Source organism: Sorex araneus, chromosome 1 (genome assembly GCF_027595985.1).
Source record: "Sorex araneus isolate mSorAra2 chromosome 1, mSorAra2.pri, whole genome shotgun sequence".
Classification (NCBI taxonomy): Eukaryota; Metazoa; Chordata; class Mammalia; order Eulipotyphla; family Soricidae; genus Sorex; species Sorex araneus.
In genome coordinates this window covers 450,454,226-450,479,940 of record NC_073302.1, presented here as the reverse complement: position 1 = coordinate 450,479,940, position 25,715 = coordinate 450,454,226, and the positions used below count along the sequence as shown (strand labels likewise).

The window sequence follows — 25,715 nt, the reverse complement described above, 5'->3', positions numbered from 1 at the left end:
CAGGCCCACCAACCAGTCTCATCAAGCCACGCCCGTCACACCCCGTGCCAGCTAAGGCACACCCAACTATGCCCAGTTTTAGTGGAGCCACAGCCCATCATACCCAATCTCAGCCAAGTCATGCCCCAACACCAGTTACTGCCAAACCACACCAGCCACACAAACCTCGCCCCAACCACACCCAACCAAGCCCCAAACACGCCCAAACTGCACCCACAACCACACCCAGCCATACAGACCTCGCCCCAACCAAGCCCAACCCGTGCCCACTGGTACCCAAACCCCGCCCTGACACAGCCAGCCAATCCCCAGCGCACCCATTCACACCAAGCCACGCCCCCAATCCCAGAGCTGGAGGCTGAGGAGGGGGTGGCCGGGCCCACCAGCCTCAGCCCAGGCACTCACCTTCGGGGGACTCCTCCTGGACATAGGTCCCAGTCAGATAGCGATGCACCAGAGCCGACTTCCCACTGGACAGGTTCCCTACGATGCCCTGGCGGAGGAGGCGAGGGGCAAGAGTAGGTCGGAGGGCAGCAGAGGAGGGGACCAAGGAGCAGAGTGACCCGTGCAACCCCCCCCACCCAGGCGTCTGCACTCACTCACCACTTTGAGCTCAGGCACCGAGCGGCTGAGCGTCCACTCCTGGCTGTTCACAAAGGAGTCTGCGGAGAGAGACACGCTGAGCGTGAGGCGGCGAGGCCACACCTGCTGGCCCGGGCTGGTCTGCCGAAGGCACAGCACCAACGGGACCCATGGGTCACCCTACATGGGGGGGCGGGGATGGCAGGTGCAAGTGTCCTCCAAGGGGAACGACAATGGCACTGGACAGGTGCAAGTGTGCTCCAAGGGGAACGACAACGGCAGCCCCCGCCCCGCGTGGGGGTCCCTCCTCCAGCCAGGGACGAGCTCCTAGCAGACCCCACCCAGCAGGCGCCCCTGCGGCCCCAGACGCCAGCCCCCCACCCAGGCCGGCTCCGACAGGTCCGGCCCGGACCCGCGCCAGGCAGGGCACCTGGCAAGCAGCACGGCGGTTGTGCGCGAGTCGGGACAGCTCCCTCGCCTGGGTGCGGCCACCCACCGCATTCCGGGCGGGGTGGGGGCGCGGGGGGCGGAGCCGGGCCCCGGCCGGCCGGGCCTGCCCCTGGGGCCGCCTCCCCCCCGCTTCTGCTTCCCAGCCGCCGGCCCTCTCCGGACCACACTCGCCCCCCGGCACTCACTCCCACCCGGCGCGCCCCCGCCACGCCCCCGCGGTGCCCGCCAGGGGGCGCCCTCCCGCGGCCCTCGACGGGGCGCCCCGCTTACCGGCGGGCGCGCCCAGGAGCCCGGGGGCCGCGGCGGCGCGGCGGCTCCACAGCGGCTCGGGGGGCGCGGGCGGCGCGGGGTCCCGGCGCCGGAAGCGGCTGGTGAGCAGCTTCCAGAGGCCGGCGGCGGCGCGCGGGCGGCCGGGCTCGGGGGCGCGGCCGGGGCCGTCGGCGGCGCCCAGCAGCGGGTCGCGGCGGCCGGACAGGGCGCCCAGGGCCGCGGCGTCGCCGTCGCTGCGGGTGCGCGCGCGGGGCAGCGGCCCGGACTCGGCGCGCCGGATCTCGTGGCCGCGGCGCAGGCGGAAGCTGAAGCTCTTGCGCAGCGCCGAGAGGCCGCGCCGGGGCCCCGCGCCCCCGCGCGCGCGCAGCCCGGGCCAGCGCTGGCTGCTCCAGAGCGACGCGCCGCGCAGGAAGCCGCTGCCCGCGCGGCCCAGCGCCGGCGCCGCGTCCGCGTCGGCCGCCAGCTCCAGGCGGTTCACCTCCAGGAACGTCATGCTGGCGGGCCGCGGGCGCGCGCGGGGCGCGGCGGGCGCCGGGGGGCTCCGGCGGCGCAGCAGGCCCAGCAGCGCGCGGCGCGCGGCGGCGGGGGGCGGCGGCGGCGGCGCGGGGGGCCCCGCGCACACGCTCCGCGGCCGCGCCGGCTGCTCGCGGGCGGCGCCCAGGGCGGCCTGCAGCGCGGCGGAGGCGCGGCCCGCCGGGGCGCCCTGCAGGTCCAGCGAGTCGCACACGCTCAGGGCGCGGCGGGGCCGCTCCCGGCCGCGGCTGTCCCCGGGCGGCCAGCCCCGCTCCATGCTCAGGGCCCGCGCGCGGGGGCCAGGCCCATGGCGGGGGGCGCGGGGCTGCGCCCGGGCCGGGGCCGCGGCGGGCCGGCGCGCGCGGACCTGGGGCCTCTGGGCGCCTGGCGCGGGGCCCCCCGGAGTCCCTCGACTCCTCCGCGGCGCGGCCCCGGCAAGCCCAGACCTGGCGGGGCGGAGAGAGGCGGCAAGCCCGGCCTGGAACGCTGGGAACGGCGGCGCGGCGCGGCGGCCTGCCGGGGCAGCCCCCGAGCGCTCAGCAAACTGGAAATTCCAGCCCAGGGCTCCTCCTCGCGCCGCCGCCGCGGGAGCTGTCATTAGGCGCGGGCCCCATAAATAACAGTCCCGCGCGCGCGGGGCCCGGTCCGGGCGGGGGGCGCGGCGGAGCGCGGCCCCGGGGCAGGGGCCGCAAAGGACCGAAGCCCTGCGATGTCTCTGGGCCGGACCCCCGGAGGTGGGGAGCCGGGCAGGGCTGGCCCGGGGTGCTTGCATCTCCCGGGACCCAGGCCTGCCCTCGGGTGGCTTTCCTGGCCTCTGGCCGGGACCCTAGTGTCACTCAGAGGAGGGCGGGCGCCTGGCACTGGCACCCTGCACCCCCAGCAGGGAGTCCCCAGCGAAGGCAGGTCGGGCCCAGGCTGGGGAATGGGCAGAGCTGCTGTCGCCGCCTGACTCAGTCCTCCCGAGCACCCTGCGAGGAGCCGGCTGCGCCCACAGCCCGAGGACACCCTGTGTACCCCAGCACCGGGCGGGCGGCCCAGGCGCGCGAGGGGCCTGGCGCCCCCACCCTCCCGCTCGTGTCTGGAGCGAGGTGGCACATTCCAGGGGCCGGCCGGGCGGGGTGCCTGTGGCAGGGCAGCCCGAGTGGAAACTCCCAAGTCCCGGGCTGGACCCGTCCGGGGCGGGGATCTGCGGGGCTCTGGGTCCCGCACACTTGCCAACCTGCTGGCCCTTCCCCAGGCCCTCGGCAGCCCCCTCAGCTACCACCCCCTGGGGCCGGGGAAATGAAACCGCAGGAGAGCAGCTGGGGGGACACAGGCCTGGGCAGACCCCCCTGGGCCGGGAGAGGCCCCGCCGCCATAGGCACACATGGGTGTGTCCGTGCTCACCCACCGGGCGGTCACGGATGTGTCCCTGCTCACCCACCGGAAGGTTTCCGAGGTGCAAGAGCACCCCCTGTGGCCAGAGGGCCCTCGGCTCCCTAGGCCGGCCGCACCCCTGCGGGGAGATCCCCCCAGAAGCCTGGGCCGCCTCCTCTCTGCCCCCGCACCCCCTCCCAGCCCGCCCCAGGGAATCCTGACGGGGCCAGCGCAAGGCGCCAGGACAGGCGCTGCTCGGCCGGCTGGGGTGCGGGTCTGCTCTCCCCAGGACCCCGCCCCAAAGCCTCGCTCAGCACAGCCCGGGGAGGGAAATGCCACGGTCCCCCGGGGCCTACAGCGTGGGGTCCTCCAGGCCAGGGCACCCCCGGCACGCGGCCCACCCGGGTTCTATCCTCAGCACCACACTGGGTCCCCCGAGGCCCGCCAGGGATGACCCTGAGCACAGAGCCAGGAGTAAGCCCCGAGCACCGCCCAATACGGCCCCCCAATACAAACGAACACAGGGCGTCGGGGGGTACCCAGTGCCGGCCTGCCGCTAGCCCACGCGGGTCCCTGGGCGAGGAGGAACCGCCTCCACAGTCACAGCTGCTGAGGAGCGTAGGGTGCGCCGGCCCGGTCTGTGCCACTTGGGGGACCCCAGGACGCTGGAGTGGCGGGGGGGGGGGGGCGGCTGTTTCCTGCCCCAAGGCCCGGGGGTGAAGGAAAAAAGGAAAAAAAGGCAGCAGGCCCCGAGGCGCCTCCAGCCGTCCCAGCTCGTCCTGCCCACTAGGTGGCAGCAAAGTTCCAGCAGCGGCCGCTGAGCGGAGCAAGTGTCCCCAGGAGGAGCCTGTCCCCAGCGCCCACCGGTGCTGGGCAGACCTTCGCCCGCGCTGCCCTCCCTGCATGGACTCTGCTCTCCTGCGGCCACCCCAGCACCACCCAGGACGTCTTCAAGCAGCCGTAAGGGCGCGAGGGGGCCCGCCCCCTGCCCACGGCCTCCTGACCTCCCCCCTAGCCCCCCCCCCCCCCCCCCCCCCCCCCCCGTTCTCTCACTGGAGCTGGGCTGGGCGGGCGGCGCCCCTCCACCGTCACCAGGCCGGCCCAGGGTTTTATCTATAAACTGGAGACAAATCCTCTTCCCGAGGGACTCGTGCCCAGGAAGCGGGGGAGTGGCCAGGGGCGCGGGCCCCGAGGACAGACGTGTCCAGCCACCAGTCACCTTCCTTCACACTCAGAGACTTTGGTGGGGTGGGGTGGGGTTTGAGGGCCACACCCCACGGAGCTCAGGGCTGACTCCTGGCTCTGTGCTCGGGGATCGCTCCTGGCAGTGATCGGGGGATCCGATGGGGTGTCAGGGATCGAACCCGGGGTAGCCATGTGCTGTCTCTCCGGCCCCTGCACTCAGAAATCTCAAGCCAGCACCCGACACGCCCTTCTTTGGAAACTCGTCACGGAAGGCATGGGCTGGACTGCGGCCCCACATGTGACCACGCATGTGACACGGAAGCCAGGGGGCCCAGTACAGGGGGTCTCCCTGCAGGCCCACAGGGCGTGAACCTTCCCGACTCCCAGGCCGGAGCCATGGGACAGCGGGGAGGGTGCCTGCCTTGCACGTGGCCAACCGGGTTCCACCTGGCACCCCTGTGTGCCCCCATCAGCGCCAGGAGTGGTCCCCGAGCACAGAGCCACGAGTCAGCACTGGGCTCCGCCGGGCGTGGCCCCCAAGCCACACCAAAACAGCAATGATGGCAACAGCGTACGGTCACCACTGCAGCCTTCGGCTCCCGGTGCCACGGACGGTGCCCACCCTGCCACCTGCACGCCCCCGCACCCCCGCCCACCCCTGCTCCCCTGGGCACCCGCTGAGCGGACACTGGCACTGCCACCCCTCCCTCCGGGCCACCCACTCTTCTTCCCTTGGGCTTCCCCGTCTCCCTTCCTCCGTCCAGGTCGCCTCAGCGAGGCCGGGCACAGGAGCCCGCCTGGACCTCACGGAGGACACCCCGTTCCCAGCCGGCGCCCCTCTGCCCTGCAGACAGACCCTGAGGCCGTGGCGGGGAGGGGCTCTGTGACCCCACTGGCACCCACTCCCCATCTCTGCCGGAGGGACTCCCGGGGTTCCCTTCTAGACCTGGGGCGGGGCCCGGGCTCCCCCAGACGCACCGGGGCACGGCAGGACCTCCCACACGGGCCCGCATCTCAGAGCCCCCTGGAGCTGACCCTCTTACAGCCAGTGGGCACGGCGGGCCCCCAACTGCCCCAAGGCGACACCCACCCCCGTACCGTCCCGTGCCGGAAACGGACGCCGACTTCCGCCGGCTTCTCTCCCGGTCTCGGCCCAGCAGCGGAGGGCGGGAGCCCGGCGGCCGGCAGCCCCTGGGGGGAGTGGGCACGGCTGGCGGGCAGGGCTGGCGGGCACGGCGGCCCGTGGCGCTGCCCCACCTCTGGGCTTCCCTCCCGGCCGGCTGCTTCCCAGGGTGTGGGGAGCATCCCCAGGGGTGCCGGGGAGGGACCCCGGGGCCTTGTCCGTGTGAGGCTCGTGCCCTACCACGGCCCCCGCCCCACCCCCACCCCACCCCGTTTTCCAGTCAGGCGGCTGCACCCAGCAGGAGGCCTGCGCCCCTTCACTCTGCACTGGCAGGAGATGCCCCGCCCTCCCCTCCCGCTGGCTCCTGACGGGACCACCTGAGGACCAGGGCCCGGGAGACGCTAACGCTGGGAGAGCAGCAGGCGCCCCCTCCCCGCACCCCGGGGAGAAGCCCGGGCCACCCCCAGTGGTGCTCGGGGCTCACTCCCGGCTCCGCGCTCAGGGATCACTCTTTTTTTTTTGCTTTTTGGCTCACACCCGGCGATGCTCAGGGGTGACTCCTGGCTCTGCACTCAGGAATTACTCCTGGTGGTGCTCGGGGGACCCTATGGGATGCTGGGAATCGAACCCGGGTCAGCCACGTGCAAGGCAAACGCCCTCCCCGCTGTGCTATGGCTCCAGCCCCTCAGGGGTCACCCTTGGCGGGGCTCTGGGGTGCCGGAGATCGAGCCTGGGCCGGCTGTGAGCAGGGCAGGAGCCCCTCCCTGCTGCAGACACCCGCCCTGGGAGCACTGGGGGCTGAGCCCGCCGCCCCCGCCGCCTCCCTCCCCGCATTCCTCTCCCGAGCGTCACCGCAGCAGGCCTGAGGGACGGTCTAGACCCTTCCTGTCGCCCAGCCCGGATCCCAGGGGACAGGAAGTGGCTGACCTCCACAGGAAGCCACCTGGGCCGGACGCTGGGACGTGGGTTTTCGTCAGCGGGGTTGCTCTTGGCCCCGCCCGGCAGGACACAGAGCCCTCCTGGCGCCCAGGGTGCGGGGACCAGCCCTGGGGTCCCCCCGGCACGGCGCAGGCACGAGCACTGTGAGCTGCGTCTGCGAGGCGTGGGCACCGGGCCAGGGTCCAGCCGGACCCCAGCCTGACCCGGACGCTGGGTGGCGGTGAGGGAGCGGGGGCGAGGACGGGCCCCCGTGGGGAGGGGCGCTTCCCACGGCCCCCACAGCCCCCCCCCCCGAGGACTGGCCTTCCTCAAGCCACTGCACTGAAAGGCCCCAACTGCCCTGAGGCCGCGGCCGCCCTGCACCGTCCAGGGCCAGAAACACGCCGACTTTGCCCGTTTCCCCGCAGTGACACGGGTTTTACGATGACCAAGAGGCACCTGTCTGGGGACTCGGGGCAGGGCACCTCCGTGTTCACAGAGGGGAGAGCGGAGGGGGAAGGACGGAGAGAAGGACAGGATTCGGACTCACAGGCCACGTCCGGGCTGAGTGGTTCGGGCGGGGAGGGCGGGGCCTTTTCTTCCAGAAGTCGAGTCCCCGAGGACCCTCTTCCCGGGACCCCCACTCGCCTCAGGGAGGGCGAAGGGTAGAGCATTTTTTTTTCTTTTTGGGTCACACCCGGAGATGCTCAGGGGTCACTCCTGGCTCTGCACCCAGGGATCACTCCTGGCAGTGCTCGGGGGACCCTATGGGATGCCGGGGATCGAACCCGGGTCGGCCGCGTGCAAGGCCAACGCCCTCCCCACTGTGCTGTCGCTCGGGCCTGGGCTCCGGCCCTGAAGCTGCTGGGCGCCCAGCCCCCGGGACCCCCGAGCCGGGCACGACTCACGCCACTGCGGGATGGGCCCGTCCGGGCCCGCCGGGTGTCACCCACCCCCCGCACCCGCTTCCTGCTGCAGACCCTGCAGGGCCGTCCCGGCACGCCCAGCGCTCACGAGGGGTCCCCACACCCCCTCCCCGCCACCCGAGCTCCGAACCCTCGCCGCCCCGGCAGGAGCCGTCAATCCGCGCCCAATCCGCGCCGTGCAGGAGTGAGGGGCGGCTTGTGTGAACAGCTGAAAGCGCACGATGCCGGCAATTTCCATAATAAAATCACTACTCGGTGAAATAGTGCCTGGCGGTGCCAATCAAAGCCGCCCTCCCCGAGGGTCACCACGACGGCGCTGGCTGACTGGCACTGCTCTGAAGGGCGTGTCCCCCCCCCAGGCCAGGCCAGGGCCGGGCTGGGGCTCGAGTCCAAACTGGCCCAGACAGCGGCTTCCCCTGGCCGGAGATCCCACAGGAGGGGCGTGTGGCGTGTGGCGGGCCGGCCGAGGGCTCCCGTTCCTGCACCCCTGCCTCTAGCCCTGGGTGGGTGACACAGCTCTGTGCTCAGAGACCCTACGTGGGTGCCAGGGACTTGACCCTGGTCAGCGGCGGGACAGGGAAGTGCCCCCTGCTGAGCAGCTCTCCGCTTAGGACTTCCCTATTTTTTTTTTTTTTTTGCTCCTTGGGTCACACCCGGCAGCACTCAGGGGTCACTCCTGGCTCTGCCCTAAGGAATTACTCCTGGCGGTGCTCGGGGGACCCTATGGGATGAACCTGGGGATTGAACCCGGGTCGGCCGCGCACAAGGCTAACGCCCTCCCCACTGTGCTCTCGTGCCAGCCCCATGACTTCCTTTTCTTACAGGCTTGAGTCCAAGAGTGAGGCTGAGCCCACCCACAGCCTCCACGGCGGGAGCAGGGACCCCCCAGAGTAGACGGGCCGGTGTGCACTGTCCCGTGTCCGTCGTCAGCCTGGACGGTCAGCTCTGACGTGGGTGGGGCCAGGTCTGGGGAGGGTCCGTCCCACCGCGAGGCCGTCCCTGCCCTGGGCAGAGGACCCGGGGGCGGGGGGCCTTCCTGGGCCCGGGGCCGCCTCTAGGTCCCCAGGGGGCTGGCTACAGGCCAGGGGCTCGCACCCTCTCCCTGCGGGTCCAGCTAGGGGGAGGGGAGCAGGGCTGGCAGGGAGGAGCCTTGATAGCCCACTGGCTCCTTCCTTCCCAGAGCTGGGGACCCCCGTGAGGACCCCGGGATGGGGGGCCGGACCCTGGGCACGTGCCGGCTGACAAGTGCCGGGAGTCAAGCTTACTGCTTGGCTTTTGCTCCTAGGCCACACCAGGGGGCGCTCAGGGCTCACTCCTGGCTCCAAGCTCAGGGTCACACCTGGCAGGATTGGGGAGACCCTGTGGGGTGCCAGAGACTGAGCCCAGGTCAGCCCCGTGCAAGGCCGCGCCCTGCCCGCTCACAGCACCCCTGCCCGCAGCTCCAACAGCGGCCGAGGGCACCCAGTGCACCCAGCGGCCTTTGCTTCCTGCGGGTGACGCTGCATGTGACAGGGGAGCCCGAGCCCGCCGGCTGTGACCAGAAGCCAAAGTAAGAAGAACAATGAAAGGAGGCGGATAGCCCGAAGCCTGTGTTCGCTCTCTACCTCCACCAGGCCCCCATCACCACGCAGGTGACAATGAGGGCTTCCGGGGCGGGAGTGACAGGACTGCGGGAAGGCGCCTGCCTTGCACACAGCCGACCAGGGTGCGATCCCGGGCATCCAGACCCCTGAGCACCGCCAGGAGTGACCCCTGAGTGCTGAGCCAGGAGTGACCCCTGAGCACCAGTGGGGAGGGGGGGAGGGGTGAGAGGGGAGGGGAGGGGAGGGGCTAAGTTCCTGCCCGCCTGCAGCTGCGCAGGCAGAGTGTGCCCCAAGGCGCGGTGGCCGCTGCCCACTGCCCGTGTGTGAGGGCAGCCGCAGACACGGGGGCGGGGCCGGTCTGGACGCGTTTCCCCCCCAGCACCTGAAGGGCTGCACCGTCTCTCCCAGCCCCAGCCGAGCCGCGCGGGCGCCCAGGCCAGTCCCTGCTGCCCAGTCGCGTCCCAGGCCAGTCCCTGCTGTCCAGCCGTGCCGTGGCACATGCCCGTGGCTGGCAGCTCACACAGTTACCCACTTGGCACCGCCTCTCTCCCAGCCTGCCAGCTCTGCCCGCGCGGCCCAACCCCGCAGCCCTGTCCGCCGGGGTCCAGGAAGCAGCGCTGGCAAGGCCGCGAGGACGCAGGGCAGGCAGCCGGACAGATGGACAGAGCGGCGGGCGGGCGTGCGGACACCCAGGGGTCGGCGCTCTCTAAGAACTGCGCGCAGCCGACCCCCTCCCCTCCCCACCTCCCAGCCGGGAGGGAGGCGAGCGCTCACACCCACCAGAGGCAGGTGCCGGATTCAAAGCCTCTGCCTGGCTCCAGAGCTGAGAACTGACCCCAGCGTTCCGAGTGAGGCAGCCTGGAGCAGGCTGGAACAGTGTGGAACAGCCTGGAATGGGCTAGAAGCAACGACCAAGCAGAGGCGGCTGGCAGCACCGGAAGCCACTACCTGATCCGGCTCACGGGGGGCCTGGTCAGCACCCCGGCTCTGGTGAGGGCCTCCAGGGGCTGAGCAGGCGCGCGGGGGCGGGGCGCAGCTCTGCCAGGGAGCCCGGGACAGCCAAAGCGACCCGCGGGACCCGGGCCGCCAGCACCCAGCCCTTAGCACGTGCAGCCTCGAGGCCTCCACCCGGAGGGGGGTTTGGCCACAGCAGGAGTGGGCAGCGGGCCCATGCGTGGACCAGGGACACAGGCGGCCCGGGACCTTTTCTTGTGAGACCTTGTGTCTTTTCTCCTGTACTTGCTGGTCTGGGTTTGGGGGATACACCCAGGAGCATCGCAACGAGAGGGGAGCACGCACGCACACACGCAAACACACACGCACGCACGCACGCACACATGCACACAGGCTGAGCCGTCTCTCCGGCCCCGTCTCAGCCTGCTAGAGGGGCGACGTACAGTGGTGCTGGGAGCCCAGGCCTGCCAGGGCCACACTTGACGATGGGACACACACACACACACACACACACACACACACACACACACACACACACACACACACACACACACACACACACACACACACGGCGTGCTGGACCCGCAAAGCGTGAGCTCTGCCATCTGGGCCAACTCCGGGCCCTCAAAAGACCTTCTCTGTTGGAGTGGGCCACAGCCGCTGTGCTCGGGCCTTACTCCTGGCTCTGTGCTCAGGGGTCACTCCTGGCAGGCTTGGGGACCAGATGGGGTGGCGGGGGTCGAACCCCGGTCATCTGCACGCAGCGCAAGCCCCCCGCCCTCCCCTTTCTGTAATGCTGAGACACTGAGAATGGTTTCTCCGGTGGGACAGCGAGGGGCCGGATGCCGTCCATTTTTCTGCCGCTCACAGAAGGGAGAAGCGCCCGCCAGGGTCACTGTCCTTCCTGCTGGGGGGCTCGAGACCTCAGGGCACCCCAGACCCCTCAACAGTGTAAGCGGGTGCCAGTGGGTTGGAAAACACTCCCGAGAGGGCTGAGAGCTAGCGTGGCGGGGAGGGCGTCTGCCGGGCACAGGGCTGACCCGGGCTCATCTCCAGCAGCCATATGGTGCCCCTCATGCCAGCGTCACTCCTGAGCGCCCCTCCCTGCGCCTCGGAGCCCTGGCAGCCGAATCCTCCAGAACTCGCTCACCGCCAAGCTCACGGGCCCGGACGAGCCCCATCCAGGAGTGACTCTGCTGAAAAGCCCGGGTCTGCGGGACTTGTGACCGACGGCTCCAGGCGGGCACGGAGCCGGGGACAACCTCCCCCAGCTCCCTGGGCCTCCGGAGCCTGGCAGTCACGCCCACCAACTGCCCCTGGCGCCGTGTAAGCTCCTTAACAGCCACGGTCCAGAGACTCACAGATAAACCCCCGGAGAGGGAGAGAGCAACACGCCAGCGAGGCGGCCGCGCCCCAAAGTCACCTTCCAGTTAAACTTCGATTCTAGCTGAATCACCCTATGTGAAATCCTAGAATTCCCGGATATCCCAAACTCTGCACAAGGGCTTAGTGGCTCCAGGTGACACCACACTCCTCACACGCTTCCTCTAAGGAAACTTCTTTGGATCGTCCTTGGCGGATTACTCATAGAAGCAATACACAATGAATTACTGAGGTCCTGCTTTCGGGACAGGCTTTGGGGATGGGGTGGAATAATCCGAAATATGGTGGTGGGAAGGTATAATAGATGTGAGATTGGTGTTGGAATATTGAATGTAATCAATTCTTGTGAACAACTTTATAAAAATAAAATTTAACTAAAAAAAAAAACACAGGGGGGGCTGGAGAGATAGCACAGCGGGTAGGGCGTTTGCCTTGCACGCGGCCGACCCGGGTTCAAATCCCAGCATCCCATATGGTCCCCTGAGCACGGCCAGTGGTAATTCCTGAGTGCAGAGCCAGGAGTAAGCCCTGTGCATCGCCAGGTGTGACCCAAAAAGCAAAATAAAATAAAATAAAATAAAATAAAAATTAAATTTACTTTAAAAAAAAAAAAAAACACAGGGGCCGGAGCAATAGCACAGCGGGTAGGGCGTTCGCCTTGCACGTGGCCGACCCGGGTTCAATCCCCGGCATCCCATATGGTCCCCCAAGCACCGCCAGGAGTAATTCCTGAGTGCAAAGCCAGGAGTAACCCCTGAGCATCACTGGGTGTGACCCAAAAAGCAAAAAAAAAAACCAAAAAACCACAACCACAAAGGTGTCATCCCCTGAGCATCGCTGGATGTGGCCCAAAAACAAACAAACAAACAAACAAACAAACGATATTCCAGAGTGGGCCAGAGCCATAGCAGAGCGGGGAGGGTGCTGGCCTCGCACGGGGCTGACCCAGGTTCGATCCCTGAGCCCCACCAGGAGTGGTCCCCGGAGCAGAGGCAGGAGGAAGCCCTGAGAACTGTGGGGTGTGGCCAGCCCCCAGCCTCTCCCCCCAAAAAGAGCCGCTCTGAGGAAAATCACAGCAGGACAGTCTGGTTCCCAAAGCCGCTGGTCGGCGGGCCCAGACGGCCCGACTCAGCGCCACGCGGACTCCGGGCCTCGGGGCAGGTTGGGGTGTGCGTGTGGGAGTGGCCTCCAGCAGGGGGGGAGACCCGGGACCGGGAGGAGCTGCCAGCGGGCCCCTGTCCCCCGTCCGGCCGCCCTGTCCCCATGCCCGCTTGGGCGGGGGGCGGGCGGCAGCTCAGCTTCTGCAGACCAAAGCGTCTCGGGTTCGAACTGCGTGGCCCCTGCCGCGGGGCAGACGCGGGCCGGCCTAGGGTCAGGTCGGGGAGTCTGCGTGGACCTGGCTGTGAGGGTGGAGCGTGTCGGCCCCCCAACCCCTCCCAACTCAAGGGCCCTCGGGAGCTCCCGTCACCCCCGCACCAGCAGGAGCACCGGGGGCCGGAGAGACGGGCAGTGGGCACAGCACCGCCTGGCACCCGGCCACCCCGTGGCACTCCCCTCGGTCCCCTAGCGCTGAGCACTGCCCAAAACGGGGGCCGAGGCACCACCCAGAGGCAGGGGTGCTCCCAGGGCCCTCCGGGGACAGCATCACACCAACCAGCGCCCGGAACCCGCGCACTGTCCCCAGCCGGGGGGGGGGGGCACCTGCTCTCAGGAACGAGTCTCCTCTGGGGACACGGGACAGGGCAGAGCCCGGGAGAGCCCTGCCCAGGCCGGCGCGAGCCCCGGGGTTGGGGTGAGGTCCGGGAACAACGGCTGGGAAGGGCTCCGCGGGCACTGCTGGGGGCCGCCCCCAAACAGAGCCATCTGGCCCTGAGCCCCCGGCCCCGCCACCGCTCCCGACCCCACGCCGGGCACACACACGTGGGCACACACACCCACTCACACACATGTGCACACATGCGTTCACACACACACACTCATGCGCATACACACACATATACTCACGCACACATGCAACACTCATGCGCATACACATACACATATACTCACAGATACACATGCACACTCACGCACACACATATACTCACGCGCACACTCACACACATATACTCATACATGCACACATTCACACACACACACATACACATATACTCACACAGACACACGCACACACACATATACTCACACACATACGCGCATGCACTCACACACATATACTCACACATGCGCACATTCACACACATATACTCACACAGACACACGCACGCACACACACATGCACTCGTACGCGCGTGCACACACACGCTCAGGCATCACGGGGGAGGAGGTCGGGCTGGGGCCCCTGGGGGCCCTGTGGGGCCAGGACCGCCCTCAGCCAGCCCGGCCTCCCCGGCGCAGCCACACTCACTGCGCAGGTGCCAGTTTGGGGTGTTTGGGGGTGGGGGCAGCGTGCTCCACCTGAGGGTCCTGGGCCTGAGGTCAGACGGGGGCGGGTGGGCCTTCCCAGCCCTGCCCCCAGCCCTGCCCCCCACGGACGGGTGTGGCAGAGCCTTTCCGCGCCTGACCTTCGCCCTCGGTTTGGTGGGGGCTGGCTTCCCCCACCGCCAGGCCCTCCCCGCGGCTGCCCCAGTGGCCTCGGCTGCCCCGGCCCCCCTCTGCTCCCCCTCCCGCTTCCAGGGCGCTCGTGCAACTGGGCCGCGCGGCGGGAGCTGGATAAATGCATCAGGACAGACGCCATGGCGGGGCCTGACCCTGCGGCACCCCCCTGCGCCATTCCTAGAACCCTCCGTGCCAGTCCTAGATACCCTCTCACGGGGCTGCGGGCGAAACGCAGGCGCAGGAGACGCCGGACAAGGGGTGGGGCCCACTCAGGGCCGAGCCCGGCGACTCCCGGGGCCCCTCTGAGCCCCGCCGGGAGCCCTGGGCTCCGCCACATGTGGCCCGAACCCCCAAAAAAGTAGAGAAACTCAGGTGCCCGGACCCTGTCCCCAGCCCACATCAGACACTTGGCGGGGCACGAGGACAAGTCCCCGGCGAGGGGCGGGGTCCGCTCCCCAGAGAGGGTATCACCGGGCGGGGAGCCCACCCTGAGGGCCAGGACAAAGGGCTCGGCGGCCGGAGGGTGTCCCTGGCGCCCCAGCTGTCCCCACGGCACTGCTGCCCGCAGAGCTGGCGCCGGGAGCCAGGCCAGCCTCCAGGAGGGGCTGCGGAGCTTGGCAGCCCCCCAGGGCCCCTCCCTGGGCCACCCCACCACTCTCCGAGCTCCACGCCGTCCTCTCTCGAACCCAGGCCCGAAGCCAACCAGAAACCCCACACCTGTCTCTTCAGCTTCCGGAAGGTCACGGCCCCGAGCCCCCGGGGGGCGGGGGAGACGGCGAGGTGGCAGGTACCCCAGAGGCACCGAGGGGGACTCGGGGACACACAAGCCACCCACAGGACGGAGCCTGGACCGTCACCCGCAGCAGCCAGATGGCCACTTCCTGCCAGCACACACCCACCAGCTGGTCTTCCCGGCCACCTGCCGGACCCCCAGAAGCCCCTCCTGCTTCTGCACCCACCCGCCCCACTGCCGGGAGACCTGGCCTCACTCACGTGCCCGCGTGCGACCCAACTTCTCCGAGGCGCCCTGTGTCCCCCTGGTGTCACCTGAGTGACTCAGGTGAGCAGCGCCCCGAGAGCCAGCCCCCCCCCCGCCCAGACTGCGGCAAGCACCCCCCCCCAAGCCATCTGCAGGGAGCAGGGCCCCAGGGGCACGTGGAGGTCCCGGCCAGGACACGCTCGGTCACCTTCAGAGCAGGGACAGGCAGCCCTTCCCCCGAGCTGGGGAGCATCAGCCCCCCGGACACAGCCCCCAGGCCAAGGGGCCCTTTAGGGAACAGGTGAGACCCGGCCGCAGGGCCGGGAAGGGGGCAATGGGCGGGACAGGAGCAATCTGCCGGGCAGACGGAGCCAGGCAGGAGACAGTGGCCCGCGGGGACTGTTCTGGGGTGGGCTTGGTTTGTGGGTTCTTTTTGGTGGCGGTTTCAGTTTGCTTTTCGTTATCGCTGCCTACAGTTGGGAAGCAGGGGTGAGGCGGGTATTAAAACTGGGACCTGGGCAGAGAGAAGGGGAGAGGCTGGGCCTGCCAAGGAAGCTCGGGGAAGTGGGCTCGGAGCGGGCCAGCTGACGGGCGGGTGACAGTGAGCCATCAGCTCCGGGATGGGCGCGGAGTGGAACACGGGGTGCTTCCAAACCACAAGGGGGAACTGGTCGCCGCGGGGGGGCCGGGAGGGGAAACCCCGCCCGTCACGCCGAGGGACCCGAGCAAGTGCATGGCAAGAACACGGCCCTCTCCCTGCAGCCCTGGGCCTTGGGCACCCTCCCCTCCCCTCACACAATGCCCGCGCGCCCCTATCCCCAGGCCACCGGGAGATCCAGGCCATTTACTTAACTCCAAGTTAATGAGTTTCCCTGTCACCTAATTAGTTCTCGGAGAAGTCTGTCTTGGGAGGGAGACACCAGGGAGGGCGGGGAGGAAGCGACCCTAACAAAAGGGCCGGCGCGGGCCCGCACGCGGCCTCTGTACCCCGAGGCCAGGGGAAGGGGCACGGGCGCCGGGCCCTCCTGTGCCAAGCCAAGGGGCTCTGCGCCCCGCTCCCGCACGTCCACTCCGGCCAGGCCCCCGCCTGCGGGGGGGGGGGGGCGCCCTCTCCCCGCGGGACCGGGCAGGAAGCAGATGGCCTGAGCCTGGCCCATCTGCCCACCGGGTGCTCAAAGGTCACCCCCCCCACCAGGGTGCCTGCTGCCGCCCGCCCCCGAGTCCAGGGCCCGCCACCCGGGAGAGAGGCGCGCCGGGCCCCTCCGCCCGGGTTCCGGGGCCCCCCGGGGCGGCGGCGGGGGTCCGGGCGCGCGCGGGACCCCGCGAGCCGCCCCCCACGCACGCGGCCGCGGCGCCCGGGGCGTGCGCGGGCCGGGCCGGGCCGGGGCGCGGGCGGCGCGGGCGGGCGGGCGGGCGGGCGCGGGCCCGGAGGCCGCCGCCGGCCGCCGCCGCGTGGCCGGGCCCCGCCGCCCCCCGCGCGGGCTCACCCTCGATGGAGATGACGTGCTCGCGGATCTGGTTCTGCAGCGCCAGGTCCTCGATGCGCTCGATCAGGTCGTAGATGGCGTAGATGTTGGGGTGCACGGACTCGAAGCGCTGGATCTCGGCGCGGATGGCCGCCGAGTTGGAGAGCGCGAACTGCTGCGGGGCGCCGCCGGCCAGCTGCGGCGAGGGGCCGCCGCCGCCGCCCCCGGGCCCGGGCCCCGCGCCGCCGCCGCCGCCGCCCCCCGGCGCCGCCAGGCTGGGCTGCTGCTGCGGGCTCTGCCCCCCGCCCGCCGGGAAGTTCATGGCTCCGGGGCGCGGGGCCCAGCGGGCCCGGCCGGGGCGCGGGGCGCGGCGCGGCGGCGGCGGCGGCGGGCGGCGGGCGCGCGGCGCGGGCGGGGGGCGCGGGGCGCGCGCCGGGGGCCGCGGCCGGGCCGGGGGGCGCCGCCGCCGCGCTGGGGCCGCCGCTGCCGGGCGCTTCCCGGCGCCGCGATGCCGCCGCCTCGGAGCAGCCTCCAGCGGCAACAACAACGGGCCCGGGAGCGCGCGGCCGGGCCCTCCCCCCGCGTCATGCGCACGCACCGCCGCCCCCGCGCTCGGCACACGCCGCCGAGCCCCCCTCCCCGCCGCCCCCGCCCCTGCGCGCCGCCGCCCCGCGCCCCGGCCTTCCGCCGCCCCCGGCCCGCGCCCGCGCCCGCCCGCCCCTCGCCGGCGCCGCGGGCAGCGCCCCGGGCCACAGATGGACGCGGCCGATTGGCCGAGGGCGCCAGCCGGGGTCACCCGGGAGGCCGCCGGGCCCCGGGGGGCGGGGGGCCGCTCGCAGCTCCTCCCGCCTTGCTCGGGACTGCCGACCAGGACCCGGGGGGGTGGGGGGCTAGAAATCGGGGGTCCCGCAGGCTGCTTCCTGACACTCCCTCCCGCGACCTTCGTCCTTGGGGGCCCTTTGGTCCGACCCCCAGAACTTGGGCTTCCCCAGTCCCCCCCGCCCGGGAAATCGGACAGCGGGTAGGGGCTGTTGGGCACGCCGCTGACCCCGGTTCCGGTCCTGGCTCGCTCTGGTACCCCCTGAGCCCCCCAGGAGCCATCCCTGAGCACAGAGAAAGCCTGAGCACCGTGGGGTGTGGCCCCAAACAAACAGACGCGACCCCTGCCAGACGGGGGGAGGGTGCTCGCTCTCTGGGTGTGCCCCACTGGTATGGGGGGCGAGGGGAGAGCCTAGTTCGCTTTCTCCCCCCCACCCCGTTGTCAGCTCCAGTGTCCCTTGTCCTCTCCCACTCCCAGCCACTCCTGTTGTTTGTTTTGGGCGCCACCCTGGTTGTGCCCAGGGGCTGCTCCTGGCGGTGCTCAAGGCCAGCGCCCTGCGCCCTGTACTGTAGCCCCAGCCCCTGGCCACTCCTTCCTTCCCGACCTGGACTTCCTTCCGTGTCCCAGCCCCCCTGAGTTCCTGCTGCCAGAGCTTCCTGCGCGGCAGCCAGCCCCTTCCCCAGCCTGTCCTAGAGGTGGCACGCGCAGGGCAGAGCCAGAGGCCAGCTGTCACGGGCTGACCTTGGCGCGGCCACCTTGCTTTGTTTTGTTTCGGGGCCACGCCCAGCAGTGCTCCGGGCTCTCTCCTGGCTCCGTGCTCGGGAATCACCCCTGGGTACTAGAGGGCCATCGGTGGTGCCAGGGATGGAACCCAGATCGGCCACGTGCGGGACCAGCGTGTGCTCTCTCTGACCGGGCACCACCAGCCTCTTCACGTGCTCGGCCACTTTCCAGAACAAGCTGGGTCATTGCCCAGGGGGACGCTGTCCACCACTGCTCACCCTCAGAGCTCTGCCCAGCCCAGCCCGGCCCCCAGTCCGAAGGCTCTTCTCTGGAGAAGCCGGTCCTGCCGCAGGCTAATCACCGCTTGGGTCCTACGCAGCTCTCGAGAGATGCGGTTTTCGTTGACCTCTGTGACCTCAGGATGCCTCATGCCTGTCCTGGGCTTTGCCAGAAACATGTAGCAGCTGAGGAGAACACGTCCCTCACGATGTCCTGCCAGGCCCAAGGTGAGCCCTGATGCTTGTGTTAGATGCTTATTTCCAATGAGCAGCAAGTGGCTGGGCCAGGAGCCTCCAGGAGAACCGCCCAGGGCGGGGAATGCCTGAATGGGGGGGTCCCGGCAGCCCCCCACACGTGTCGTAGCACTGGGAAGGGGGTGCTTGTCCATGCCCCCCCCTTAGTATCTGAGCCACATGAAGGCGAGGTGTGATTCTCCGCTGCATTACCAGGCTCTCTCCCACATGGAGTAAATGTTTGTGGGATAAATGAATGCTCAGGAGCAAAGGAAACAAAGCGGTATTTGCTCTGATGTTGAGACTCACGACACTCCCAAGGTAACATTTGGAGGACTTGCTCCCACCCCCAGGCTCGTGCTAAGAACATGGGGACACACAAGCACGGGAGCGCACGCACGCACTCACAAACACACACACACACCACCACCACCACCACCACCACCACCACCACCTTACTTTTGTTCCAGTCTAGCCAATAAAAACCGCCAGAAAGGCTGGAGCAATAGCACAGCGGGGAGGGCGTTTGCCTTGCACACGGCCAACCTGGGTTCGATTCCCAGCATCCCATAAGGTCCCCCCCTCCCCCAGCACCGCCACTCAGATAATTCCTGAGTGCAGAGCCAGGAGTAACCCCTGTGCACCACCGGATGTGGCCCAGAGAAAAACACCCAGAGGAAGATATATGCTCTGTATGTTGTAATTCTCGTGACACTCCCAAGGTGACATTTGGAGGACTTGTTCCCACAACCAGGCTTATGCTAGGAACATGGGAGGCGAGGGGAACAGATTACGTTTATTCCAGACTCGCCTATAAAATCCCCCAGAGGAAGTGGGGGAAACCCACACAAACGGGCCCCCAGAGCCTCTCCGGAGGGGTGCTGGGGTGCAGCCCTGATCCCAGGTGAGCACGGCTCTGTACCGAGCCTCTCGCGTCATCCTGACTCTACTGAATAAAACCCGACTCTGTCTCTGCCATCGCCTTAGGAGTATTGGTGTGTGTGTGGGGGGGATTCGGACTTCAAGGGATTCCAGAAGGAAGCCAAAGTCACATGGTGGCCGAGCACAGGAAAAAGGGTCCTGCACAGTCCGCGGGGGGGCCAGGTGGAGGCGGGGACCCGGCGCAGGGCCAGCCCCCGGGACGGGCACCTGAGCCAGCCCGCAGGGCCGCAGGGGTGCGGGCTTCGGGCAGGGGGCCCCGTGGGCGGGTCCAAGGTGCCTCCCGGCGTCCTCCGGACCCGCGAGTAGGCCGGGGTGGAAGCTGCAGAGCTCCCCGGAGCCTGTTTCTCGACACACGAAACGCGGCTCTGACGCGCTGCCGCTGACGTCGGTTTCTGCGGTGACAGATGTCCCGGGTGCCGACGCGGGAGGAGGCGGATCCGGCTGCCGCCCACTTCTCAGGGGGTTACGACAGCGCCGCCGCCCGCCCCCGCCGGCCCCTGGCGACTCGCGGGCACCGGGACCCGCCTGGCGAGACCCACACGTGGGCCCGCGCGGCGGGGGGCGGGGGCGGGCGCGGCGCCCCGCGCAGGACTACAAGTCCCACAATGCCCCGCGCGGCGGCGGCGGCGGCAGCGGCGGCGGGGGGCGCTTTCAGGTGTCTGCGACCTCGGCGCCTCCCGTCCGGAAGTGCCCGAGGGTCCGCGATGGAGCCGGCGGAGCGGGGCGGTGAGTGCCCGCGCCCCGGCCGCGCCCACCCCGCCGCCGCGGGTCGCCCGCGCCCGCCCGCCCGCGGCGGCGGGGTGATGGAGGGGTCGGGGTGCGGGGCCCGGCCCTCGGGGACGAGGCCGGCTTGGACGGCTGGTGCGGGGAAGCCCCGGCGCGGCCGTCGCGGCGCGGGGTGGGTTCAGGGGCCCCCCGGCCCCGCGGAGAACCCGAGCCAGGCAGGAGTAGGTCAGCTTCGGGGGAGAGAAACCGTGGCACGGAACAGACGGACACAGGGGCACGCTCGGGGCCGAAGTGCGGTGGCCGTTGAGCCGGGGGCGAGGTTGCGTTAGGTCCAGACCCAGGGGACGCCAGGTCGGATCAGCCCGCGGAAGGTGCACGCCCGGGGCCGCGGCGAGGGGTGGGGGTAGTCCCAGGGGCACCCCCGGGAGGGCGTCCCTCGGGGCGGTTGGGGACTCAGGTCGGCGGGGGTCGGGCTGCTCACCGCCCCTTTGTGCCTCTCCAGCTCGGTAGCACGGCGGGCACGGCGGCTGCCATGGCCCTGATTGAAGGGGTGGGAGATGAGGTGACCCTCCTGTTCGCCGTGCTCGCCTGCCTCCTGGTGCTGGCCCTGGCCTGGGTCTCCACCCACACCGCCGAGGGCGCCGCCCCGCCGCCCCAGCCGGCAGGACCCCCCGCCGCGGCTCAACCCACCGAAGCCATGGAGGTCTCCGACGCGCTCAGCGGGGAGGCGCGGAGAGCTGAGACCCCCAGCCTGAGACATCGCGGCGGCCCCGCGGTGCAGCCAGACCCCGGCGACGGGCCGCCAGCAACACCCCCGCCCCCGGACGCCCCCCAAGAGCCCCTGGTGCTCCGGCTGAAGTTCCTCAACGATTCAGAGCAGGTGGCCAGGGCCTGGCCTCACGACACCATCGGCTCCTTGAAAAGGTGAGGACAGGACAGGACCGCGGACGCCGAGAGCTACTCGGGGTGGGCGGGGAGGTGCCCCCGGCCCGCAGACCAGTGTGGAGCCGAGCTCCCTGGACTGCTCACGTTGGTCCCCAGGGTCGCAGGAGGTGGCAGGAGGGGAGGCAGGGGGCTCTGGCGGAACGCGGGTGGCCACCTGAGGCCCGCCCTCTCACCCAGGGCCCTCTCTCCCCAGGACCCAGTTTCCCGGCCGCGAGCAGCAGGTTCGGCTCATCTACCAAGGGCAGCTGCTCAGAGACGACAGCCAGACCCTGGGCAGCCTGCACCTGCCGCCCAACTGCGTCCTCCACTGCCACGTGTCCACGCGCGCCGGGCCGGCGCAGCCGCCCTGCCCGCCCGGCGCGGAGCCGAGCCCGTCGGGGCTGGAGATCGGCAGCCTGCTCCTGCCGCTGCTGCTGCTGCTGCTGCTGGTGCTGTGGTACTGCCAGATCCAGTACCGGCCCTTCTTCCCGCTCACCGCCACGCTGGGGCTGGCGGGCTTCACGCTGCTGCTCAGCCTGCTGGCCTTCGCCATGTACCGCCCCTAGTGCCTCCGCGGGCCCCGGGCCCCGGCTCCCCGCGCCGCGCCGGCCGCTGCTGCCTGCCCCGGCGGGCCTCCCGGGCCTGCCTCTTCCCGCTGCCCTGGAGCCCGGCGCTGCGCCGCAGAGCGCCCCGGGGGTCGGCCGCCGCCCCTCCCGGCGCCCCCCGGGGCTCGGGGCCGCCTCCCCGGGCGGCAGCTGGCCCGCAGGCGCCCCTGGCAGCGGCCTCGTCGGGGTCCGGCAGCTGCTGCCGCTGCCTGGGGCCTGGGCAGAGCCGGCCCGTGCCCCTGGGCCCGTCCTAGCGCCCTGCCGGGGGCCGCGGCCACCTCCCGGCCCCCCGAACTCCTCGGGCCGGTGCGGGGACCCAGAGACGCGGGGGCGTGCAGGGAGGTGGCGGGGCGCTCTCTGGAACCCGGGCAGATTAAATGACTGTGAACTTTTCAGACCCGCGTGTGCCTGCGTGTGTGGGGGCCCCGGGGACCCCCTGCTCCCGGCACCCAGGCGCCACCAGGGACCCCTCCTCCCGGGCCCCCGGGCGCCGCCGGCCGCTGACAGCGCCCCGGCCCCGCCCCCGCGCGCAGCTTCCGGGGCGGGGCGCGGCGCGGGGCCTGCCGGGAGCCACGTCTGTGCGGGCCGCGGCGGCCGCGCGGGGGCTGCCGGGAAGATGGCGGGCTCGGCGGCCCGCCGATGAGGAGGCCGCGCGGGGAGCCCGGCCCCCGGGCCCCGAGAGCGAGCGAGGCGGCGAGCGGCGCGGGGCCGGGGGAGCCATGTAGGGGGGGCGCCTAAGGGGCGGGACGCGCGCGGGCGGCGGGGGCGGGCGGCGGCCGCCGTCCCCGGGCCCGGGGGGCGTGGGGGACCCCGGCCCCGCGGCCGCGCCCGGGGCCGAGCCGCGCGCCCGGGCTGCACGGGCGCCCTGAGAGCCGCGCGCGGCCGCCCGGGCGCCGGGCGAGGAGCCGCCGGCGGAGAGACGGAGCCGCGGGCCCAAGGTCACCCGGCCGGGGAGCGGCGGCGCCCGGCATGGAGCCGGGACCCCCGGGACCCCCGCCCCGCCGCCCCGCCGCCGCCGCCTGCGCGCGCGGGAGCCGGTGGGGACGGCGCCGGGGCGGGCGGGCCGGGCCCCGGGCCGGGCGCGACCACCCGCCGGCCCCGTGACCTCGGCTCGCCTTGACCCCCGCCTCTCCGGCCGCGCCCCCTCCGCCCGCGACCCCGAGGTAACGCCGGGCGGGCGCGCCCCGGGAGGCTGCGGCCCCGCGCTGCAGTGGGGCTGGGGCCAGCGGGCGTGGGCAGCGCCGCGGGCCCCGGGCGGGGAGTGAGCGAGGCCAGGACGGGCGGCGGGAGCCTCACCCCCCCGTCTCTGGGCCGCCCCCAGGGTCTCCATCGCCCAACTCCATGCTCCGAGTGCTGCTCTCTGCCCCGGCCTCCACCGCCCGGCTGTCCGGCCTGCTGCTGCTCCCGCCCGCACAGCCCTGCTGCCTGGGCCCGGGCAAGTGGGCCGAGCGGCCTCCGGGAGGGGGCCCCGCGCAGGGCCTGCAGCGGCTTCTGGAGCAGGCCCGGAGCCCCGGGGAGCTGCTGCGGTGGCTGGGCCAGAACCCCACCAAGGTGCGCGCCCACCACTACCCCGTGGCCCTGCACCGCCTGGGCCAGCTCCTGGGGGCGCAGCCGCGGCCCCCTCCCCCGGAGCCGGCCACGCTGCAGGACCTGAGTCAGCTCATCATCCGCAACTGCCCCTCCTTCGACATTCACACCATCCACGTGTGTCTGCGCCTGGCCGTGCTACTGGGTGAGGCGGGTGTCGTGGGGTGGGGAGGGTGCGGATGGAAGGCGCCAGTACGCCCCCCGCAACTGCCCAGCCTGGCAGGGACCACCCTGGGTTGCCCCTGGCACGGACTTCCCCGCCTTCATCCACCTGCTCTTGCGCGGTGCCCGCGCCCAGAGGGCAGCCAGGGCGGGTGAGGAGTCACTGACTCTACCCCAGGGAGAGAGGCCGCCTCTGACCCTGTGCCTCGCAGGCTTCCCGGCCGACGGGCCCCTGGTGCGTGCCCTGGAGCAGGAGCGAAGGTTCCGCCTGCCGCCCAAGCCGCCGCCCAAGCCCCAGCCCCTGCCCGGCGGCCAGAGGCTGGAAGCGGCTCTGAGCTGCCCCCGGTTCCTGCGGCACCCGCGGCAGCATCTCATCCGCAGCCTGGCAGGTGCTGGGGCGGGCAGGGAACGTGGGGGGGGCGGGGGCGCTGTGCAGAAGGCAGCAGGGGGGCGGGGTCTGGCGCCAGTGGCCCGGGCACCGGGTGACAGGTGGTTCTCCGCAGAGGCCAGACCAGAGGAACTGACGCCCCACGTGATGGTGCTCCTGGCCCAGCACCTGGCGCGGCACCGCTTGCGGGAGCCCCAGCTTCTGGAGACCATTGCCCACTTCCTGGTGGTCCAGGAAACCCAGCTCAACAGCAAGGTGGGGTTGCCTCCCACCGACCCCCGCGGCCGCCCCGTCAGGCCCCGCCCTCCGCCCTGCTGGAGTGGCCGCCGCTTCCTGCATCCAGCGGCCCGCTGGCCTCTGCTCGGCGCCCGGTGCCATCTGCTTGCCCCTCCGTGGCCTGACTGGCTGTGGCCCTCCCGGATGGCACTCGGTCCATCTTAGCTCCTCTATGCCCAGGCCCCAGGGCCGCGTCCCCTCCGCCGCCTTGGTGACTAAGCCTGTGGGACTTCCGGCGTGTTCGGCGGGGGACAGGGCAGGTGCGGGCCCACCCCCGGGTCACTAGGCAGAGGCTGGCAGAGACGCTCGGCGCCCGGGTGCGGGCTGACGCCGCCCCTCCCCCTGCAGGTGGTCCAGAAGCTGGTGCTGCCCTTCGGGCGGCTCAACTACCTGCCCACGGAGCGGCAGTTCCTGCCCTGCCTGGAGCGGATCCTGGCGCGGGACGCGGGGCTGGCCCCCCTGGCCACGGTCAACATCCTGATGTCGCTGTGCCAGCTGCGGTGCCTGCCCTTCCGCGCTTTGCACCTGGTGTTCTCCCCCGGTTTCATTAGCCACGTCAGCGGTGCGCGGACAGGAGGCCCGCGGGTGGGGAGTGCTGGGCGCCCCCGCGGGACGCCGCGTGAGCCCCGGTGCTGCTCCCACAGGCACCCCTCACGCCCTGATCGTGCGGCGCTACCTCTCCCTGCTCGACACGGCCGTGGAGCTGGAGCTCCCGGGCTACCGGGGTCCCCGCCTGCCGCGCCGGCAGCAAGTGCCCATCTTCCCCCAGCCGCTCACCACCGACCGTGCGCGCTGCAAGTACAGGTGGCTGGGGGGGCCGGGGCCCCGGGGAGGGCACGTCCCGAGGAGCAGCGCGGAGCAGAGAGGCGCTCGGTCGCAGAGGAGACAGGCCAGCTAGGATGGACCTCCGCTATGGCCTTCCTCTCCCCCCAGTCACAAGGACATAGTGGCCGAGGGGCTCCGCCAGCTGCTGGGGGAGGAGAAGTACCGCCAGGACCTGACCGTGCCTCCAGGCTACTGCACAGGTGAGCCCCCGCCGGCCTGGCCGCGGGCTGGGGCGCGCCCGGGGCTGAACCGCCGCGGCCCTGTCTCCCCGCAGACTTCCTCCTGTGTGTGAACAGCTGCGGGGCCGTGCTGCCCGTGCGGACCCAGGACCCCTTCCTCCCGTACCCTCCCAGGGCCAGGCCCCGGGACCCCGCTGCTGCTCAGCCCACGACCCGAGACCCCGCCCAGAGGTAAGGGGGGCAGGGGGCGAGGGGCGGGGCGCGGCCCGCATGCCGGCTCTGATCTGTCGTCTCCCCAGGGTGGTGCTGATGCTGCGGGAGCGCTGGCACTTCTGCCGTGACGGCCGCGTGCTGCTGGGCTCCCGCGCCCTGCGCGAGCGGCACCTGACCCTCCTGGGCTACCAGCTGCTGCCGGTGAGCCCGCCCCGCCCCGCCCCTCCGCCCCGCCCACCCCGCATGCGTGCGTGCGTGCCAGCCTGCCAGCCCCCGCGAGCCGCTGTCCTTCCTCTGCAGCTGCCCTTCGAGGAGCTCGAGTCCCAGAGAGGCCTGCCGCAGCTCAAGAGCTACCTGAGGCAGAAGCTGCAGGCCTTGGGCCTCCGCTGGGGGCCGGAGGGGGGCTGAGGGGCGTACTCCGGGCTCAGGACAGCCCCCCTATGGGGGGTGGACAGTTTGCACTTTGGACCCTTGTGTTTTGGTTTCTCATTAAAGCCCCTTTTCCCCTCCCGGTGCGCATCTCGTTTCTGGGCCTGGGCTGGGCGGG

At 71.2% G+C, this 25,715-nt stretch overlaps 3 protein-coding genes across 8 annotated transcripts in view; 2 read left to right on the top strand and 1 right to left on the bottom strand.

Moving 5' to 3' along the window:
• Positions 1–16,623, bottom strand: part of AGAP3 (ArfGAP with GTPase domain, ankyrin repeat and PH domain 3) — a 32,933-nt gene extending 16,310 nt beyond the window's left edge. For 3 of the 4 annotated variants that reach the window (XM_055124891.1, XM_055124901.1, XM_055124906.1), the window contains exons 1-3: positions 16,308–16,623; positions 604–662; positions 406–493 (exon numbers count right to left, since the gene is read on the bottom strand). In XM_055124891.1, coding sequence (XP_054980866.1) covers positions 406–493; positions 604–662; positions 16,308–16,608 — 448 coding nt within the window. In that variant the 5' untranslated portion in view covers positions 16,609–16,623. Of the gene's footprint in view, positions 1–405; positions 494–603; positions 663–1,302; positions 2,093–16,307 lie in introns of those variants that run through there. The other variant, XM_055124894.1, reaches the window with a different exon arrangement.
• Positions 16,624–19,693: 3,070 nt separating this feature from the next.
• Positions 19,694–21,933, top strand: TMUB1 (transmembrane and ubiquitin like domain containing 1). Of its 2 annotated transcripts, none has more exons than XM_055130664.1 (3): positions 19,694–20,009; positions 20,512–20,933; positions 21,148–21,933. In XM_055130664.1, the coding sequence occupies exons 2-3, from the start codon at positions 20,542–20,544 to the stop codon at positions 21,497–21,499; spliced, it is 744 nt and encodes a 247-aa protein (XP_054986639.1). In that variant the 5' UTR covers positions 19,694–20,009; positions 20,512–20,541; the 3' UTR covers positions 21,500–21,933. The 2 variants fall into 2 exon arrangements, with proteins under 2 accessions (XP_054986639.1, XP_054986646.1); XM_055130671.1 differs by lacking the exon at positions 19,694–20,009 and adding an exon at positions 20,096–20,380.
• Positions 21,934–22,088: 155 nt separating this feature from the next.
• FASTK (Fas activated serine/threonine kinase) lies at positions 22,089–25,677 on the top strand. 2 transcript variants are annotated; one of them, XM_055130642.1, is made up of 10 exons: positions 22,089–22,259; positions 22,860–23,270; positions 23,500–23,676; positions 23,791–23,930; positions 24,300–24,513; positions 24,596–24,755; positions 24,885–24,976; positions 25,051–25,186; positions 25,255–25,369; positions 25,469–25,677. In XM_055130642.1, exons 1-10 carry the CDS (start codon positions 22,178–22,180, stop codon positions 25,574–25,576), a joined length of 1,635 nt encoding a protein of 544 aa, XP_054986617.1. In that variant the 5' UTR covers positions 22,089–22,177; the 3' UTR covers positions 25,577–25,677. The 2 variants fall into 2 exon arrangements, with proteins under 2 accessions (XP_054986617.1, XP_054986628.1); XM_055130653.1 differs by lacking the exon at positions 22,089–22,259 and adding an exon at positions 22,546–22,701.
• Positions 25,678–25,715: the final 38 nt, after the last annotated feature.